We start from the raw sequence: 21,276 nt of genomic DNA on the forward strand, positions 1-21,276 counted from the left end.
TTAATCTTCGTGCCCGTTTACGTTTTCGGTAAATACCAAAATGACTGAGTGTTCTTAGAAATTGCCCTTTGCATGGATATGCATCAATGACTGCATGATGTTAAATCCGTACTTTTCTTACGTTTCATTTGGTCCACATTTGTTTTAATTTTTGTTTTTTCCTGCGTCGTTAATGAAATAATTACAGGTTTTACTGGGAACTAACATATTTCAGTTTGTTTAATAATAAATATTGTAAGATAATTTAGATGTAGGCTTATGATTATATATAGATATAAAAAGGTCGATGAAAGAAGATGCCTGTTTGGAGCTGTGAAAATGAATAAGAATAAAGCTGAAAAAGAATTATCCATCCTAATATCTACGTAGGTATAAGTAGGAAAATAGTATTTGGGGGTAATAATGCCTATTAAAAGCGAAATGGAAGAGTGTCTTAAACGTAAAAATATAATATCATAAAATAAATTACTCAAAAAAATATATGCCATTCCAGCAACAGCCAGGGATGGTAATGGGCATGCCTGGAGCGCCGATGATGCCAATGGGGATGGTACAGCCGATGCGGCCAGCCGTGCCGCCGCAACCCACCACCAATCAGTTCAGTTAAACAACATACTACCTTCTTCACGGCTCATTAGGTACACGGGACTCGACTGTTCGCACCATTCAATACAAATCGTACGGAATCCTTAGTAATACTGGCTAATACTAAGGTTTCATTGTTAGGTTGGTAATAAAAATGGTAGATATTGCCAGCAAAAAGTTTTAATGGTAGATTTATAGTTTGAGCTGGCAACTCTGTTATTGCCAATTGTACGTCGTACGTTTTTATTTATTTTTAAGTATGAATTGTTATAGTTAATTCAACATTAAAAATAATAGTTTCGGGATCGGGTATCCAAGTTTAAATGCTTTTTTCGTACGAAAACTGATGGAAACAGTCGGGTCGTTATTATAATGCCATAGTCACTATAGAATTGTATTTACGTGGCAATAATATATATTGTATATTAATTTGCGATTCTACATAAAACATTATGAAGAACACTTTTAAGTTCAATTCTTATGAATCACGAGGTCTGTGAGACCCGTAAGTTTTGTTTTATAATTATATTAAGACCTCTGTTAAAGGTAAAACATTGTATTTAAAGTTACCTTTCAAGTCCGTTGGTGGTTATTATAAGAGGTTTTTCACATAATTTTGATGTTTATTCTCATCATATTATACTGGAACACGTTGCCATAAACAGTGGCGAATAAGCTTGTCGATAATAAATTATTTAAAAAATACAATATACTGTTGATAAACAAAAATAACAAGTTACAATAATTTCATTATATTTGACGAATTATTTTGTCGCATATTTCTCTTATGAAATTGGTGCATAATTAGATTTTTTTTTTATAACATTTTTTTTATTTCAAAATTCAATCGACATCACATTCCATATTGTACAAAAATAAACGTTATCTTATTGTCTATGGTATATATTTTGTCTCACTAACAACATACGTTTTGGCTTCAAGTAATATTGGAATTGTAAAGCCATTTTAATTGTCCAGTTGCGTTAGATTAGAATGTTAAAAATGTATCATGATGCAACTGTTTGATGAAAATGTTTAGTGTTATTACCAATGTTTGTCGTATTAACCATTTATGTATATCTATTGGCATATTTAGTCGTAATGAATACATGTTTAACTATTTATGTACTTTGTATTGCTGAGGTCTTCTAAATTACCTGAGTGGTTGTTTTAATATTTAGTGAATTTTTTATACGTATAATTTACTTTTTAATATACTCTTTTTGGATTTCATCATGAGGTAACCTTTTTATTCGTTTGATAACTGAATTATTTTAATATTATGTCTTTGGATTCGTCAATAGAACATTCCAGATGTTTATAGGTTACAAGTCTTTTTTCATTAGAGAAATATATTATTTCTAAATATTTCAACAACTCGTATATTAAGTACATAATCAGCTCTACATAATGCCACTCAATAATCTTATGTATAAAACGCTGTATTTGTCATTTAGAAATCATGTATAGAAAGTGTATTAGATTGTTATCGAGTTAGCGGTTACGAATGTACCATATGTATGGCTGTTGTGAATATAAACTAGGTGCTTATGTCGACGCCGAAAATTTTATTTCCTCATTGTATGAGTAAATTGTGGAATAATCTACTAAAACATGAATCGTAATAAATTAAATCAAATTAAATTATGCTTTCTTAAGTCTCATATAAGCATTGATACTACAGTTTTAGAGAATGATACCACAATTTGTTAAAATACATATTTTTCTTTCATTAAAATATCGGTCATGCAATACCCGTACGGTAGGAAATTATACGTTTATGAATACCAAGATTTAAATTTATAAAAAGTTATTAAATATCAAATCATAATACTTCGTTTAAATGGTCATATAAAAATTATTTATATTACTATTTTCTTGATATTTTTTATTTTACAAGACTGCAAATTGTAATAAAGTATTAAACCAAGCTTTATCAAAGATTTCAATTCCATTTTGACGAAGTATCGTGAATTAGTCTTATTTTGGTAGAAAATGTGTTTTTTGTGTAGCAACATTATGGCCACAACATTCAGTGTTACAGGTAGAAAAAATGATTTTGGGAAATATAGGATTAAATACACAGTTTGAAAACTTGGAAGGAAGTATTACTTTACATATAAAGGCCGATACTACGCTTCAATAATGCTTGTAAATAAATTATAGTCGTTTGCGTAGTTTGTATACTGAATAATCCTTAACAGTATCAAATAACCTCTATTTTGTCAATGTCTTGATGTTGCTAGTTAAAAACTATAATATGTACTGTAAATACCTTCTGGTACATTAAATATTAATGATATTTAATATCATTTGCAATTTTAAGATCTGTTGGTTTATTGTCAGCAAATTTCTAGTATTTTTTGTGCAATATTATTGTATTTCTCTTTATTCATGGCAGCACATAGTTTTTTGGAAGTTGTTTTATGAGCTTCTTGAGATATTTGCAATTTGTCTGTCATATTCTTGAGATTTTTAGTTCGCCATACTGTACTTTTTGAATGTATGCTGTGATGCGATGTGGATTCGACTGATTTACTTTGAACTAGTAGGATTCGCCGTTAGTTATTAGTTATCATTTTGTAAGTGGATAATTTAGTTTTACCCAAGTTATGAATTATTTTTAGTACTCATAATGGTCTTCAAAATTTTTAAGTTGTACATTTTATTCTATTATTTTTATCGATTTAATGAGTTACGTTGTTTTATGTAAATATTCCTTGCTATGTTGTTTGTAATTCGCGCGTTTAGATAATCAATTTAGTTTATTTATGAAGAATAATAAATCGATTAATATGATTTGTTTTGAGTTTTTTTCTTTGTCCTGTTTTGTGTTTTACCCGAGGGTCCACAATGCGCCTGTCTCCCGCGTGGAGTAGGTAGTTCAAAAAGGTTTTTCTGCGAATTATCTGCACATTGTTTGTGGGAAGTACATAAATTGGATGTTTTCCTCTTGTTCTAATGACAATACTATCTTAGCACGAAGGTCTGTTTCAAGATTACGATGTCGGAATGTTAGTATGCATTTTGGTCTGCCTTAGAAATGTATTTATAATATTTTTGCGTTACCATAATTTATGTATCGTATTTTGAAGTTATTGACTTCTTTTAATATTAATTTATGACAACAAAAAAAACTAAAATGTACATCATCCTTTCATATGTATTAAGATTGTTAGATGTTATTTTAGGTATTTACGGAATATATATTTTGCAACAATAACTTTCTAAGGGTAAGCAAATGATTTTTTTATGGAATTTTCCTAAGGCAGACCGAAAATTTACATAGCCATAGTCAATCCGATTCACAGTATTATAGTAGCATTTCTAATAGTAGTCTATCAGATTGTTGTATAGATGTTACTTACTATTAATATTAAATAATGTAGACGTATTCAGTTATATTTTAATAAAGGATGAAATAATTACAAAAAAAAATAGATTTTTCATCAAACATAATTATATCACTACCATTTAGTTTCTGATAAAAAGTACAAAAAATATTTTCGAATCAAAGTAAAAACATTTTTTTAATATCTTGTGTTAAAATATGACTGAATACAAATTTGAAAATATATTTTTGTTAGGAGAGGAGTGTTTCGTAGCTTAAAATAAGGTTATATTCCACGAAACCGGTTCCCACGTTCTGAAACATTACAAGGCTTTCGAATATTACTACGTGTATTGTTGGGTCGCAAATAGTAACGATTGTCTATGAACACAATAAACTTATAAAATATTATCGGCTTTTTATTTGAAATTTAAGCTACTAGTCCTATAATATGTTAGCTGTAAGTTAGTGTAGCTGTAGACTATAGAGGTCTCTTTGATAGAGGTGTTAAATACCTTCTGCCACCTTCTGCTGTATAGAACTATGGTAAGAAAGTTAAAAAAAGCCCATAGTTAACACTTCTATCATGACAGTAAATGGTGTAAAAAAAATCTCTATAATTTGTCTAAAAACGATCGATATTTTTGGGTAAGTGTAAATATACTACAAATAGTAACAAACAATTTAATAGTACAAAATATTTACATCGTCATCAGTAACGTAAATAATCACACTGTCGTCTTCTATTTCTTTTTTAATTATATCTGTGGGAAGTAATTTTTCATCAAGTGTTTCACCTACATTTCCATTTTCAATGCTTTCCTTTTCTTCTTTGATATAGACACCACAGTCATCGTTATAATCTGTTTTAGTTATATTATATAATGTTTGTGTTCCTTTTTCAATAGGTCTCTTTGGTCTAGCATTACGTATAACTTGCATCTTCAGTTCACTTTTTCTTTTATGTCTTAAAGTTACTGGGTTTATACTTTGTTCTTTTATTTGTTTATTTTTCTCTCGCAATTCTCTGATTGTACGTGGTGTGAGGTTTTTAGTATTTATACACTTTTGTTCCTCTTTTACCCTAAGTCTTGTAATTTTTAATGGGTCCAGGTTAGTTTCAAACGTGGGTGTAATCAATTTTGGTGGCATCACTTCATCTTCATCTTCGCTTAAACTTAAATATCTTCTTTTTTCGCCGTCTTCACTGTTTGCTTCGGAATCGTTTTCAATATCAGATAATCGACTAGTCTTAAAAGTTCTTTGAATATCGTCTGTAAACTTATATTCAGAGTTAGCATAGGACGAAGAATCAACCGTTCTCACAGGTGTTTGGGTAACGTCCTTACATTTATCTTTATATTTAGACCAAATTTTGTACAGCGTTCCATCTTCTCTAGGTATATTTGCACTTTTATTTTTGTTGGTATAAAGTGCATTGAATAATTGTAATTTTTCTTGTGTACAGGTAACTACTATTTCTTTCTCCAAAGTATTCAAAAAATATATGTCATCAGTATCAGCTTTGGTGGGTTCTGAGTCTTTAAAGGCAAATGGATATAATCCACCAACTTTGAAACCATTTCGTATACAAGCCGGTGTAACGTCTTTTAAAGCTTTTGCCAGAATTGTTCCGAAATTTTCTTTTTTGATTGTATTATCATAGTTTGCTTTTTTCCAAACAGTGCATTCTTTTTTCCAAAAAGCTCTAAGTGGCCTAAATAACGCAACATCCATTGGTTTTGCAATCTCAGTGTTGTTTGGGTACAAGGATAATAGTTCTATTTCATTTTTAGAACAAAACTCTGATAGTTGTAGTGTCAAATGATTTGCATCTCCGTCTAGGAAATAGATTACTGGCAATTCGATATCATTTTCTATTAACCATGGATGGAAGATGTTTGTCATGTACTCGTAAAAGGTGGTGCCACACATCCAGCCAGTTTTAGTCATTCCTACGCCCCATCCTTCTGGCATACTATCGTAAATGTTGGGTGAGACTGGATGGTCAGCAAACATGACCATGGGTGGAGCCAGCTGTCCTGCGGCGTTTGCTGTTAGAAAAACTCTTGGATTTTCCTTCTTAGTCCCTACAGTTGAAAATATATTTGATACACTACGCTTGACAAGCACGCGTTTTGGTTTTGGATTTAGATAAAAAGCTGCTTCATCCGAAGTAAAAATGCGACAGGGATCCCTTATTATATCTTGCAAATTATTTTTTACCAAGCAATCATAAGTATTTTCAAACCAGTTTTCGACTTTTTCTTGACTAATAATCTCACTGCTTTTAAGAAAATTTGTCGACAATCTTTCCGATATTCCTGGATGGCGTTTTAAAAATGAATAGAACCATTTCTTCCCGGGACGATCATTTGTAAATGGGTTAACGATTTTTTCATCTATAACGAACTGTTGTACACTGTCTAACAAATGTTCTTTTCCGACAAGGCAGTGCCTGTCTGACATATCATTCAACCATTTTACAAACATTTCTTCTTGTTCCTTTTTGAGTATCGAAGGTGGGCCCATACCGCATACCATTGGACTTATTCCAGTAATTTTGTTCCGAAGTGTAATTCGAGGCACGCCATACTTCTTCGCAGCACGTAACACGTTAGATCCTTTTTTTACAGCTTCAATGGCTTTCAGCATTTGTTCCGGACGATAATGTTTCACGGGCGCCATATCTGAAATTAATATAAATAAAAACACACTTATAGATACATAGACCTGATAATATTTACCTATATCGTACACAGCAGAAGTTAGGCACTCTCGATTCCGCAACATTTTACAAGAGCGTATCATAAGACATTTTCATCAGCGTATGATCTAAAGACACGACCTCTCGATGCTATACGAAACTAAAAATATTATTTACGTTAAGTACCTGAAGTTCTAGATTGAAACTTAAACTATGTTAACAGAGTTCTCGAATAGCTTAATAAACTTTAACGGAAACATACCAACGTATAGCAAACGTTTTTTATATACGTGAAGCAGTCGCGTCAATCTTCGGATTGTTACGTACGGTATTTGTTTATCCCGCAGAACAATATTTGATAATTAATCTGAAGTTTAAGTAGTAATCTGAGCTTAGTAAGTGAAAAAAAACATTAAGATCATTATTATCATAATGTTATGTGGTAAGTAATTGTTATACGAGCAATATAATTCAACAACCGTTTTAACTTGAGGCGCGGCTCTTCGGGCCCTGAGACCGTGGGTGATGACCCACGTCGCTCATCTTAAACGCCTCCCCTGTATTTCAGTTTTCATTGGGTAGATATACAATAGCGTCAAGTATAATTGATAAATAAGTACCTATATAAACTATTATTTCTGATATTTTATTCTAATATTGTTAACCATGACAGTTATTTAAATGGGGGATATACTTACTTACTAACGAATAAATTGTACTTATATGAAAACCTAATCCGTATTTTTTTAACTTATTTAAATCATTTGTCTGTAAACATTACGACAAGCTTAACTTAACCTTTATAATACTTAAAAACCTTGTAAACACGTATCAAAGATCTGTAGAAAGTGGACTGTGAATTGTGGCTTATCTATCTATAACTAATACAAAACAAAGTCCCCAAAAGCTGTCTGTCTGTGTGTGATCGATTTCTCAAAGTCTACTGAATAGATTATTATACAGTTTTTACTAAAAGATATTTCAATTCTTGATGAAGTTTAGGTTAATAGTAGACTGAAATATTAAAATATTAATTTACGCGGGAAAAACTTTGTGACACACCGATATCCACGCGGGCAAAGCCGTAGGCACAGCTTGTTTTATATAAAATTAATACCTATACGAATTTCTAGAGTCACGAATGTAAATATATTATTTGGTTGGGCTCTTATTGGTAAACCGGGGTTCTCCTAAGTGTCGATCAATATCAAGTGCTGGCTCACATTTTGTTATTTTTTAAAAAAATATTCATTTAGTAAAATTAAAATATACGTATTGGTATTATCAAAAATAATACTGGTGTAAGTTTCTTTATACTAAGATGGAGCTTCTCCTGTAAGCCTACAAGTGGGCCAGAGAATATAATCATTACGTTAGTGCACAAGTTAATATAAACAAACAATAAGTGCTTGTCCAATACTGGTACTATTGCTAAATTGTTTATCATAAAACACCTACCTATGTCCAACACTGGGGTGACATCCGTAGTAATATTGCTAAATTATTAATTATGATATCTAAAAATCAAAATGCACTTACTGCAGTATCTGCATTACACTTTTACAATTATAATAATCAATTCAATCCGCTACTTCGCATAATGGCTGTTATTGTTGTCTGTCAATTCTCATTGACTATGGTAATTGAGTTGCTACAGAAAATAATTATTTTGTTAGTCAAAGAACACGAATTTTAAAATACCAATGGTGCTCCCGCACGTTTAATTTTCTATTGGTTTTTATCGTTTTTATTATAATTCTTTCTTTATTATTTTCAGTATTATATCATAGAGTGTAGAACTATCGAGATATATAAATTCCTTGGCGCAGAGTAAATTATTATCCTTGCTTAGTACAGCAGGTTTTTTTCTGTTGGCAACACACAACCAATCGATGACAGCGACGGGATTTCGCATATCTCCGATGACGACATTTTGTCAATAATTTGTTGAAATTCAAGTGAAATTTACATTTTTTTCTTAGTGTACAGTGATAAATAAGCCACAGAGATGGCCGATAACGAACAGAAAGCGATGCAGCTCATGGCTGAGGCGGAGAAAAAGTTAAATTCGTCGAAAAGCTTCCTCGGGTCACTTTTTGGGTGAGGACAAAGATTGAGGCATTATTTTGTTGAATAAATGTTCTTATTAATGTAGGATCGTAGCCGATTTTTATTCCAGGTACAAGAATTGAATTTATGCAACTGTATTTTTGCATTATGATTTCTTTTCACGCAATTTTTTTCTCTAACACGTATTTTTATTGTCCTATATTTCGAGCTAATTGTAATGAAAGTGATACTTTATGCATACATTTCACTTACAAAGGAACCTACATAATTCGGATTGATTCTAAAGTATTACAGTCAATTGGTGTAATTAGCAGATCAGTATGAATCATGCATGTAGGAAATCTAAAAAAAGTAATACAATTAACACTTGTTATATGTGAACTAGGTATGCAAATGTATTCCTAATGTTTTACATTTGAAAAGTTATTTTAGGCTATGATGTAGAATTTATTTTTATCTAATAAAATATTATTGATCGCTAAAACGCACTCAATGTACTGTCAAGCCGGTGAACCGTCTGGGTAGGATAAGAAACTCATTCAGATTGAAATTCATGTATATTTAAATACTTTTCCTCATTTACTAGGTATCAATATTCAAAAACATTTATTAATAGAAAGTTGGTATTGCAAATAGTCTAGTGTGATTCATATACTTGCAACAATTTTATCTCTTTATTATAACTTGTTAAGATATTTTATTAAAATTATAAATGACTAGGCAATACTTGCATCTTTGTGCCCATTTGAAGTCTTTTTCACAACTAAAGTCCCTAAATCACTGTAGCTATCTATAGAATTATCTGTATGTTACCTGTGTCATCTATTTAAACAGAACTAAATTAAAATAAAACTCTTTTACTTGTGTAATAATTAGTGCATTTACTTGTGATGAATATGTAATAATTTTTACAAACATTTACAATTATAATATTAGTAAAGATTAACTTTGTGAAGATGTTTTAATCTTTGTTGAAAATAATCACAGAGACCATATTGGTGGTAGATATCTCTGATAAGTGGAGCGGCAAGCAACTGCTAGTAATGTATTTCTATTCATACTCTGTGAAAATATCTGTCATTGTTACCTTCATATATAATATTTTATTTGATGACAGGCATCCCTCATGTTTTTTTGTCTCCTATTATTTTCTGATCCCCATGTTAGTTGTTTCAAACAATAAAATTTATGACTGGTCACTTACATTATGTTTCTTTATTTTGGGCCATCTCCCAATGAATGAGGACCATAATTTTTACTTTTATAGTAGGACACCAAGAATTTGTTTGCATTTTAAGGTAAAAAAAAAACATCATATTTTTGGGTGTAATTAACTTCATCGTTATATTTTATTATCCACACAGTGGCTCATCTAAAGTTGAAGAGGCTGTTGACTGCTATCTCCGGGCAGCGAACCTGTTCAAAATGTCCAAGAAGTGGCCTCAAGCCGGGCAGGCGTTTTGCAGCGCGGCCCAGTTGCACCTGAAGGCGGGCGTGCGCCACGACGCGGCCACCAACTTCGTAGACGCGTCCAATTGCTACAAGAAATGCGATCCTAACGGTAAGTTAAGTGCTACCTTTAATGTCTGTTTCCTGGATACAAGCTTGTAGATATAATATGTTATTTCATATTAGGGAACAAATTTTTATATCTGGTTTGGAGTTATGGAGATTACTTTGATTAATTTGTGTGCTTAAACTATAAATCTTCACCGATAATGATGTTAATATTACAATTATGCGATATAGATGGAGAGCCTTTCTCCGTTTTTTTTTTTTCGCTTTTAATGACGAGACGATCTTGCCGTTCGCTTGATGGTAAGCGATACGACCGTCCATAAACAGTAGAAACACCATCCAACACCTTGAATTACAAAGTATTTTTGGTATTCCACTGCGCTCATCATTCTGAGACATGAGGTGTTAAGTCTTATGTCCAGTAGTTACACTGGCTAGAATGTCCTTCAAACCGGAACACAACAGTGACTGCACACTGCTGCTTGGCGGCAGAAATAGACATTGCGTTAGTACCTACCCAGGCGGACTCACATATGAGAGAACTACCACCATTTGTCACAAATTTCAATCGACAAGCAACGCATTTCTGTTTATCAAACTTACACAAATCAGTGTTACGCTATTGGAGAATCAAAACCAACGATTGACAGCTCGAGTATATCGTTCTTACAACGAGGCTATTGCATAATCAACCCGTAACACTATACACTAATTATAAAATAGCTGATTTGTTCTCCAACTTCGACGGCGCTCGTGCATACATCTGCATAAATTCAACGTAATTAAAACGGTTTGTCACCCCGCTGTCGAATTTTCGACGTTGTATATTAATGACACGTGTTTGTAACACAAAACTGTTATTAATTGACATTGTTTTTTTAGTAAATTTCTAACTATTTTATGAGTGTTGTTGTCGTTAATTCTCTTACAGCTATTTTTAATAATCGATCGAAATCATAATCTTCAATCCGATTCCGAGAATTAACCAAACCAAATACCTTTTTTGTAGACATGTCAAAAATACTTTATTCTGATTGGCTTGTTATTGAAATAGATCAAAAAAAGCGATAGGGTTCTTTACTAAACATGGCGGTTAGACAGGAAATAAAGATTAATATTGCGATCAGTTCGGGACGATGCTCAATTCATTTGTGATTAAATAGCTGGATTGTCAGTATTGGCTTTAAAAAGCTAGTATATCAGTAAGCCTCAGCTTCGTATAACGTCGGATTTGTTATTCACACGTATGTGAAGTTTCGTCACTGACTAGCAGATTTATTTCTATAGGAATATTACTGGTCTGTTATACCGATACTGTAATCTGTTCTACAAAAAAAATAAATGTTTCAGCAGTATTTGGATCTATAAGCAATTATCATAGTCGTTAAACAACTCGCGGACAATAACGCATGATGGGGTATGTTCTTAATGTAGCTATAAATCGTACGGAAAAAATTGTCCACCACGCGGTTATTTAAATAAAATGGTAAAAATATGATATTAGTAAAACCAAAAGCTATATTTTCGTGCCGCATCCAACATATTGCGCCTGCTAATGGAATTAGGGTAGGAACAACTTGGTAACGTAAGGATAACTTGGACGAAGTGTTTCGGCCAAAAATCCACAATCATGTGCCAGATGTCCTACTGGCTGCAGGCCAAAGTTAGAAATAAGTTGTGGCGCTCTACATACTTAATATCTCTCTAGTAGTAAGTAATAACTAACATTTAATGTGTCTTTTTATGCTTGATATTAAAATTCGTAATTAAATGCTGTACTTTTTTTATATAATCCAAATGATTTATGGGGAATCTAATGAATAAATTAATCTCTACTTTGAGTAGGATCTCAAATAAATATTAAATGTATGGAACTTAGTACTAACAACTAAGGATTTATGGGGAGTTTGAGGATTCATAATTTAATCTCATATTTGAGTAGGATCTCAAGTAGACATTCCATGTATTTAATAAATTAAGCCTAAGCTGTTATATAAGAGCATGTTCTCAGCTGAGTCGCCGATGTTGAATAAACAAAATTCAGCTGTCAAAATCCGTCATGTGTCTTAAGATATCGTTTGAGATGTTGATATGTTTATATTAAATAGTGACGATCTTAAGATGCTGACTTCAATGTGACAGCGTCTTAAGTGACCATCGCGCTTCAAAATGAAACTGAGTTGTCTCAATTAAAACGTCTCCAAGATTCAATCTTTAGAACTATGTAGAGATTAAACAAGATGTATTACGAGTAAAGTTCAGGACTGCATCATTCTATTAACTGGCGAGGGGTTTTTGGTTTTATAGGGCGAAATATTAAATGATTGGACCGAAATTTATAGATATTTACGTTGAGGAACACGATGACAAACTGTCAAGTTCGCACGGCGTAGGTGCTAATCAGAGAGATAGTGTTGCCAGTAAAACAAAAGAAGATGACAATGCAACATTGGTTTACAAAATATTATGTCTGGCAACAATAATTTATAAAAAAAAAATCTGTATTCATCACGTAGGCGAACATAGTTGCACTTATGATAAGTATAGTATATTATATAAGTCAAGGTACATGAGAATATTTAATTATTACTTAATTAAATTAGCTTATAAAGTTTATTATAGAGCTAACAGGGGTAACCGTATTTCGTCATTCCACGCCATCTGGACCCCATTTATTTACCATGCCCGAATAAAAAAAGTACAGCATCGTTCTTGCAACTTGTCAAGTCTTTAGTAATTAATAAGCCAATCCGATCACCATTATTTCTCGAAGAACCCACGACCAGCATTGTGGCTGATAACAGGTATTGGTTGGTTTTGACGATCAGGCGTTCCATTTCTTTCTCATCTTTTGCTCATAAGAAATGAAGTATTCGCAAACTACAATATCCATTGTTTTTGGGAAAAACCCATATTATTACGAAATTGTGGCGCCGTCATGGCGTGATTGTACCTAATAGTGCTAGGACATGCATTCTAGAGCTAAAATCGATTCTAAAAATGTTATAAAATAGGAAGTCAATTCTGATGTTAAGTATAAAAGTGAGGTTTATTTAAATTAACAACTATATCACGAATATGAATATAATATTGGAATGTTTGTTTGGAAGTAAAGGCGGAAAGCGATGGACGGATTTGGATGGATTTTGACATATAGAATACAGATAGTATATCTTCTAGATTATCTCACAGTCATCTTTCTGTCTCGAAAATAAACACATTGGTGCTTTTATTCCCAATCATAGTTATAGCCTGACCACGAAATTAAGAGAAATGGTTTGATGGCGCTATTTTTTCTTCGCTCCAATAATTCAATTAACAAGAAATTAGTCCCATATTTTGACACAACATGACGAGGTTCATATTTCCTGGATCGGCTATAATTTATAACGAGTATATTATTTCACGATCAGCATTACGTTAAACGCATATAACACGATGGAAGCTAAGTTCTAGGTCATCAACAAAGTCTTATCTGACAGATAATGTGAGTGAGGTGTGTAAATATTATAGTTTGAACAAAATCACCATGACGTGAGATAGTTATCGGACATGAAGTAAAACGTATCAGGTAGCTGTTGATAATTATTGTTGATAAGACGTCGATGTGGTAACAAGTGCAATTGACATCCATTAACATCTTCACGCGGCGAAAGCCGATAGCCTAGTTGGGTGTGGAACGGACTGCCAAGACGAATGTCCGCAGGTTCAAATCCCAAGGGCACACACCTCTGACTTTTCTAAAATCATGTGTGTATTCTTTGTGAATTTATCGTTCGCTTTAACGGTGAAAGAAAACATCGTGAGGAAACCTGCACATCTGAGAAGTTCTCTATTGGAATTTCGAAGGTGTGTGAAGTCTACCAATCTAAGGCCTAATCCCTCTCAGTAGTAGAGGAGGCCCGTGCTCAGCAGTGGGCAAGTATATAATACAGGGCTGATATTATTATAACATCTTCACGAAACTCATTTTTAGGGTTCCGTACCTCAAAAGAAAAAAATGGAACCATTATAGGATCACTTTGTTGTCCGTCCGTCGGTCTGTCAAGACCCTTTTTCAGAGAAACGCGTGGAGATATTAAGTTGAAATTTATATCAAATACTCAAGTCTACTGTTCCTTGAAGCTGTGAAAAATTCAAGCTTCTAAGCCAACGCAATCAAAAGATACGGCCATTTATGCCGCATTTGTCAAAACTTGCAAGGGAATCAAAACCTACAAGGTACTTCCCGTGAACTCAGAATCTTGAAATTTTGGTACGAAGCAACGTCTTATAGTGCAGATAAAGGAAAAATTGCAAAAACCGTACATTTTTTATTTATGAATAACTATATCAGTTTTAATAACTATACCGTTATTAGATATAATTGTATACATTTTAATATAATCTTTAAACATTCAGTGTCTCGGTAACACTAATACGTGGAGATGTCAAGAATAACATTCAGGTTGATCCGGATTTGGCCTAGATTCATATGTCCGGAATTATCGAGCGATATGTCAGAAATTCTGGCGGTAACCTGACCGATATCGGTAGATATACATATAGATAGATATAGTATAAATATCATATAAAAAAACGCAGTGGAAAGAAAATTCTGTTTTATTTATTTATAGTAATGATTTTTGCATTTTAGCAGTCGGACAGAATACAATACAGAGCTGATATTTTTACATTTAGATAAATACTTAAACTGATGGACTATAATTAGAATCATAATTGTGTGATGTTAAACTCACTATAACACTTGATTAACTTTGCTGTATTTGTACATTCTAATTATTTCTTTAGATAACATAAACACCATCTACCACAGGAATTAAGACTTAATACAAAAAAATAGCGGCCCTAACAAACTTTGTTTTGTCCTAAAAAGGTGATAAAGATGAAGTTCTACAATTCAAGTACAGCGCAATTGGGTGCAATAGTGAATCTAATCCAGAAACCCAACCAAAAACACATTTTTTTTTAAATTTGTTATTTTTTTATATTACGTTTTATGTCATACAAACTTTCTGGCAATAACGAACACATGAAATAAAGATTTATCCAATTTGGTGCAGTCGTTTGGAGTTATGCGAGTACAAACATTTCGGTGATTCATTTTTATTTATAAAGATAACGACCTATCTTTACAAAAATACCAGCAAGTTATATAAACATTTAATGATGAGATGAAATCATATATTTTTTTTTAATTATAATACTGCATGTTGACTGTAGAGACGTGTCATTTTTCCACCTGATAATAAAGGTCATTGTCCATAAACAGTAGCAACACCAACAAGAATTGCATATTACAATATGGCACATTTATCTCTGACTCATTTGATGTTAAATCACATAATATCTAGATAGTACACTGATTGCATTAGGTGTCCTTCAAACAGGAACACTATGTTGCTTGATAGCAGATTTAGACTTCATTGTAACACACCAGAGAGGCCCACGCGTTCCAGTACAATACAACATAATGTATAAACGTGATGAAATAGAGTAGGTCGATTGACAATTACATTTGAATTGAGATACTTTTAGATAAAGCACGAATGGAATATAAAACAAGAGGTTTTATGAAATTAATTATAATCATTCTAATTTCGTACAAATTCCCACATACATAGCATTTCTTTTCCGTTGTTACAGAGGCTGTATCTTGTCTGTTGAAAGCCATCGAGATTTACACCGACATGGGACGGTTCACTGTAGCCGCTAAGCAGCATCAGGTAAATGTTTATAGTAGTCACATATTTTTTTTATTATCTCTATGTACTGTCAGCAGAACCATACAGTATCAGCCAGGTACGCGGGAAATATTATAGTGTACTAGTGGGTACGCAATACACAGGTGCATTTTCATAGTCCGGAAAGGCGGTAATCCGATATGACTGGAGAGAGATAGGGCGTAGGACCGACGGCTTCCAATCGGATTCAATATCTATGATGTGTATGAGTTATTAATTTTACTAATACAGCTCTAGGTTAAATGCTTTTAAGAATGAAATCTTTGTCTAAAAGCCTATTTTATCATGACCAGGTAAATGTTTTCCACCTCTTGACATATTAGCTCATGTGATTAGTACTCATTTCATTACCATTTATTAGTGCTTAATTGATATTTTTCGAGCAGTAACTACCCTTATCATGAGATTGGCAGTCAAGTAATTATAACTTACATACATCCATTAATTTCAAGTCCGCTTGTCAACTGTTTCTTCAGAACGTATTAAGGTGGTAGCTCAAGGTCCATTTTCATACATTTTGTTTCGGCTTTAATCTGGGTAACTAAACAAGTATTGGCAAGTAAAGAATTTAAATTCACGTCTAGTTAGTGATTAGTTCTCGCAGTTGAAAGAAAAACGTAAAAATAATTAATAATCATGGATATTTCGGCCTTTAAAATTTAATATGACGAAATTTTAAAGGCAGAAATATCCATGATTGTTTAGTTACCCAGATTAAAGCCGAAACAAAATGTATGAAAATGGACCTTGAGCTACCACCTTAATGTAAACCCGCCTGCCTCCCTTCCAGAATATAGCGGAGCTGTACGAGACGGAGTGCGTGGACCTGGCCCGCGCGATGCAGCACTACGAGCAGGCGGCGGACTACTTCCGCGGCGAGGAGTCCACCTCCTCGGCAAACAAGTGCATGCTCAAGCTGGCGCAGTACGCCGCCCAGTTGGAGCATTATGACAAGGCCATACAGATCTATGAGCAGGTAAAAATTTGAAATCTATACTATTATATAAAGCTGAAGAGTTTGTTTGTTTGTTTGTTTGTTTGAACGCGCTAATCTCAGGAACTACCGGTCCAAACCGAAAAATTCTTTTTACGTTGGATAGCCCTTTGTTCGTGGAGTGCTATAGGCTATATATCATCACGCTATACCCAATAGGAGCGGGGCAGTAATGGCTAATCTCAGGAACTACCGGTCCAAACTGAAAAAATCTTTTTTGAGTTGGATAGCCCTTTGTTCGTGGAGTGCTATAGGCTATATATCATCACGCTATATTCAGTAGGAGCGGAGCAGTAATGGCTAATCTCAGGAACTACCGATTCGAACTGAAAAAATATTTTTGTGTTGAATAGTCCTTTTGTTGTGGAGTGCTCAAAGTTATATATCATCACGCTATGACCAATAGGAGCGGAGCAGTACTGAAACATGTTGCTTAAACGGGGAAAATTATGAGTTTTGAGCGCTTCCGTTGCCTGCGCTGCGTAAACGGTTAAAGTTATGCAACAATGATGTATGACGGGATTGTTTCACTTAAAAAGTTCTAAAAAATATATTATAAAACAAAGTTCCCCGCTGCATCTGTCTGCCTGAACGTGTTAAACTCAAAAACTACCCAACGCATTAAGATGAAATTTAGTATGGAGACAGTTTGAAACCCCGGGAAGAACATAGGCTCCCGGGAAACTACTACTTTTATAACGGAAAACTTTAGTCTGAAAAACTTTATAACGCGGGCGGAGCCGCGGGCAAAAGCTAGTCTATACATATTACAAAACAAAGTGCCCCTTTCTGTCTGTATGTATGTTATCCGTTTTCTCAAAATCTACTGAACGGATTTTTATTTAATTTGGTATGGAGATAGAAGACCCTGGGAAGGTTATAGGCTATTTTATATCCCAGGAAAATAAATAGCGGTACTTTTATCCCGAAAAACTCATTAAAGCGGGCGAGGCCGCGAGGGAGAGCTAGTAAGTTATATGATGTTCTATTTCCTTAAATAAATTTGATGTTTTTATAAAATTTTATGAATGAGAATGTCAACCATTTGTTGGTTCTTATTAATAGTTACATTTATTCAAGAATGAACGACATGACGATTTAAAAGTAAAAAATAATATATGATATGTCAATTGTATTTTTTTACGCCCTTACATGAGTTTTCTAATACATGATCTATCGCCGCAGATCGCCAAGTCGTCCCTAGACAACAGCCTGCTGAAGTACAGCGCGAAGGAGTACATGTTCCGCGCGGCGCTGTGCCACCTGTGCGTGGACCTGCTCAACGCGCAGCACGCGCTGGAGAAGTACAGCGCGCTCTACCCGGCCTTCGCCGACACCAGGGAGTGCAAGCTTGTTAAGGTGAGTCAATACCGACTATATACTGCTACGAGACAGTGTTCCGTATATTTAAATTCATTTAAACAATGCTAGCACAGTCTCAAACATCCGGCTCGAAGGACCATATAATGTATCGGATATCGACGGAACGATCGCAAGATGTTAAGATATTATATTATTATTATTATTCGTCAGTATTGGGTACTTATACGAACCAGCAGTCCTACAAATCCACATTAGTGGGAGATAAATTAGATACGGTCCAAAAATTTACATGTTGCGATCTTCTAGGCGATTTCCCATACAAGTAAGTTTGATAAAGTCATCGTCAGAGCATTGTCCTATCGGGACGCCATAGCGCCATTTATCAAACCAATTCATATTGAAACATATGACAAGCAACTGCTTTGGCAATGTCGCCAAATTGAAGGCATAGCCACAAACAAGGGCTTCCTGTGTAGAATTTTCATTTTCTAGCGTGCTGGCGTCGTTACCAATAAATTGTATACGAGTAAGCTACCCTCTCATATTCAGTCGCCAACCGTGTTGGACGTTCGGTTAATATTTCCAACATTTAACCACAAGGTTATTTACAAAATAAATGTGATTTGCAGCGTAAAACATACCTGTCGGTCCACTCTTAACAAGCGATGCCAATAAACTGACTAAAACAGCTATGTTGGCTACCATTAGCTACTTTTATTTAGAGACCGTCGGTTGCCAGAGGTGTTCATACTTACGTAGCTGGCGACATTGCCATGGCATTCCGGTTAGAAAGAGCTGTTTTGGCTCGCACTGGTCACTCAGAGTCTCAGCCGGGGGCAGCTTTATAGGTTTGCAAGATATAGAACATAATCATAATCTGCTATTTCGATTTATCGTCATTCAAATTTCAACTTAAACTTTAATTAGCGTATACTAAGCCTTTACACAATAAAAGTGATAACTACTACAAAACTAAAATTAACCTATCATTTTCCCCAGGAGTTGATCGAGCACCTGGAAGACCAGAACGTGGAGGCGTTCACCGAGGCGGTGAAGACGTTCGACAGCATATCCCGACTGGACCAGTGGTTCACGACCATGCTGGTGCGAGTCAAGAAGCAGATCAACGATAACCCCGACCTGCGTTGAGTGCACCACCCCCGGGCCGTTGCCGTCGTTAGCTGCGTGTGAATTGATTGATTATAATTATTTTGTATCGATTACATTTGTTTTTTATCGATTTTTTTAATTCTAATGTGATTTAAACATTTTTCGCTAATTTTTGGGTATCGATGATTACACAATTATTTAATATTTTTTGGACTTGGCTAGTGGTGTCAACGTTTCAAGTCGATAAAATTTATCACCAATTTAATTTTACAATGCACCATATCGATAAAGATTACGGACACCGTTAATGCAATTTTTATTATGGATTTTTTGACTTCACTAATCGATAATCTTTCGATGAAGCATATTTTTATTGTTTATGCAACGATTTATTTATCCTCATTGACACGTAAAGTAAACGTTTTAATATCTTGTTATTTAAATGTTCAAAATAATTGAAGCAATAGTAACCATTTAAGACTAAATGCTCAAACTTGAGCCGATAGACTAGCGAGCGACGACGCGCAACGTTTAAAATTTCCTTTTTATCGTAAATTACGTAGAATATTTCATTATTGCTACTTCATTGTAACAGTTAGGCGAAGTCTGTGTGGTATTGTAAACAAATAAAGGTCCCTTCAGGATAAACGCGTTTGACGCGCGTTTTCAGACGTTTCTAAACGCGTTATAAATCTGAACGGGCTGTATTCCTTATTATAGTAAGTATAAACTAAGAACGCTACTTTCAATATTTTATGATCAAATCCTGTGACAATTTTATCCAGCGAAGTGATGTCAAGTTAAATAGTTTATTGAGCTTAGATCCTAAATGTATGGAGATATTAGTCTGCTTCATAAATTTACCTCTTAACGTTTATAATCACCAGTATTACACCATTAAACCATAGACATGGGAATTGATAGAGCTTAATACATTGACTATACTAAAATGACATGTCCAAGGTCGATAAACATTTGCAAAACAGCAAATACTTTTTGCAGAATTGTTCAACAATTCCTCTTTCATTGGAAGTATTTATTAAATACTATCAAATCAAAAGTTACGGTATATGAAATATACCATAGCCAAACTTGTCTACGGAATCTTGTAAGTCTAATGTCAAACTCCGTCTATTTCTTTGTCTATAAACATAGTTTAAGTCACAAGAGAAACATGCATAACTAAAATCTCATCTAGTAGTACCAAATGTCTACAATACAACGCAGATCTAGTTCTATTTAGACTATTTAGTATAATTCGGGAGACATAAAAACGTTCCATACCCTAAGTACACTGTCGTTTTTTTTTATTATATTTATTTTATAAAGACGGGCTGAGGCCTATTATTGTATATATTTATTTAGCGTTAGATACGACCCCGTTTTTGTTATCGATGCCAATGGTTTGGATGTTCTTTAAGTGGTTATATCGAGTATTGAGAAACCCAAGGACATGTATATTAAACTCAAAGAGCAATTTGGTTTTTTGCTTCATATTTGTTGGAGTGTAAATTTATCGATAACAGGACTCATTTTTATCGATAAAGGTGAATGTTAACAAAATATCGTAATATATGTAATCGTCGTAAGTCGACTGTATTAAGCATTTCCGTTTGTGTTTAAGATGTATATTATTTAAACGTTTGTTAAAATTTATTATCGACTATTAGAATAGCCTTAAAGGATATCTATACTTGATATTGGAAGAGCTCTCATACTCGATAGATTTTTAGATGTTTAAAGGCGGCATCGTGGACATTAGCATTTCTAAAATTCAATATAATTTCTGATCGGGGCCTATTCTCATTTAGAATAACAATGGTTTTTTTATAAACTATTTTTGTTGTTGTAAATAATGTATTGTTTCGTTATTTAATAAATTTTATAATGATAA

General features: G+C 33.7%; 3 protein-coding genes across 13 annotated transcripts in view; 2 read left to right on the forward strand and 1 right to left on the reverse strand.

Annotated features, from left to right (window-relative positions):
• Positions 1-3,707, forward strand: part of LOC115440953 (phosphatidylinositol-binding clathrin assembly protein LAP) — a 59,702-nt gene extending 55,995 nt beyond the window's left edge. For all 10 annotated transcript variants that reach the window (XR_005114041.1, XM_037447471.1, XM_037447469.1 and 7 more), the window contains one exon: positions 494-3,707. Coding sequence is in view for 9 of the 10 variants with exons in the window: in XM_037447469.1 (XP_037303366.1) it covers positions 494-607 (114 nt within the window). In the remaining variant the exon portion in view is untranslated. The remainder of the gene's footprint in view (positions 1-493) is intronic.
• An 879-nt stretch (positions 3,708-4,586) lies between these two features.
• LOC115440951 lies at positions 4,587-8,247 on the reverse strand. 2 transcript variants are annotated; one of them, XM_030165479.2, is made up of 2 exons: positions 8,163-8,247; positions 4,587-6,606 (listed from the first exon to the last, which is right to left on the reverse strand). In XM_030165479.2, exon 2 carries the CDS (start codon positions 6,602-6,604, stop codon positions 4,601-4,603), a length of 2,004 nt encoding a protein of 667 aa, XP_030021339.1. In that variant the 5' UTR covers positions 6,605-6,606; positions 8,163-8,247; the 3' UTR covers positions 4,587-4,600. The 2 variants fall into 2 exon arrangements, with proteins under 2 accessions (XP_030021339.1, XP_030021341.1); XM_030165481.2 differs by having other exon boundaries at positions 8,082-8,214.
• A 240-nt stretch (positions 8,248-8,487) lies between these two features.
• LOC115440913 (alpha-soluble NSF attachment protein) lies at positions 8,488-21,276 on the forward strand. Its single transcript, XM_037446880.1, has 6 exons — positions 8,488-8,723; positions 10,058-10,254; positions 15,858-15,937; positions 16,746-16,931; positions 18,135-18,308; positions 19,272-21,276. Exons 1-6 carry the CDS (start codon positions 8,632-8,634, stop codon positions 19,419-19,421), a joined length of 879 nt encoding a protein of 292 aa, XP_037302777.1. The 5' UTR covers positions 8,488-8,631; the 3' UTR covers positions 19,422-21,276.

The sequence above is a fragment of the Manduca sexta genome, chromosome 6 (genome assembly GCF_014839805.1).
Source record: "Manduca sexta isolate Smith_Timp_Sample1 chromosome 6, JHU_Msex_v1.0, whole genome shotgun sequence".
Classification (NCBI taxonomy): Eukaryota; Metazoa; Arthropoda; class Insecta; order Lepidoptera; family Sphingidae; genus Manduca; species Manduca sexta.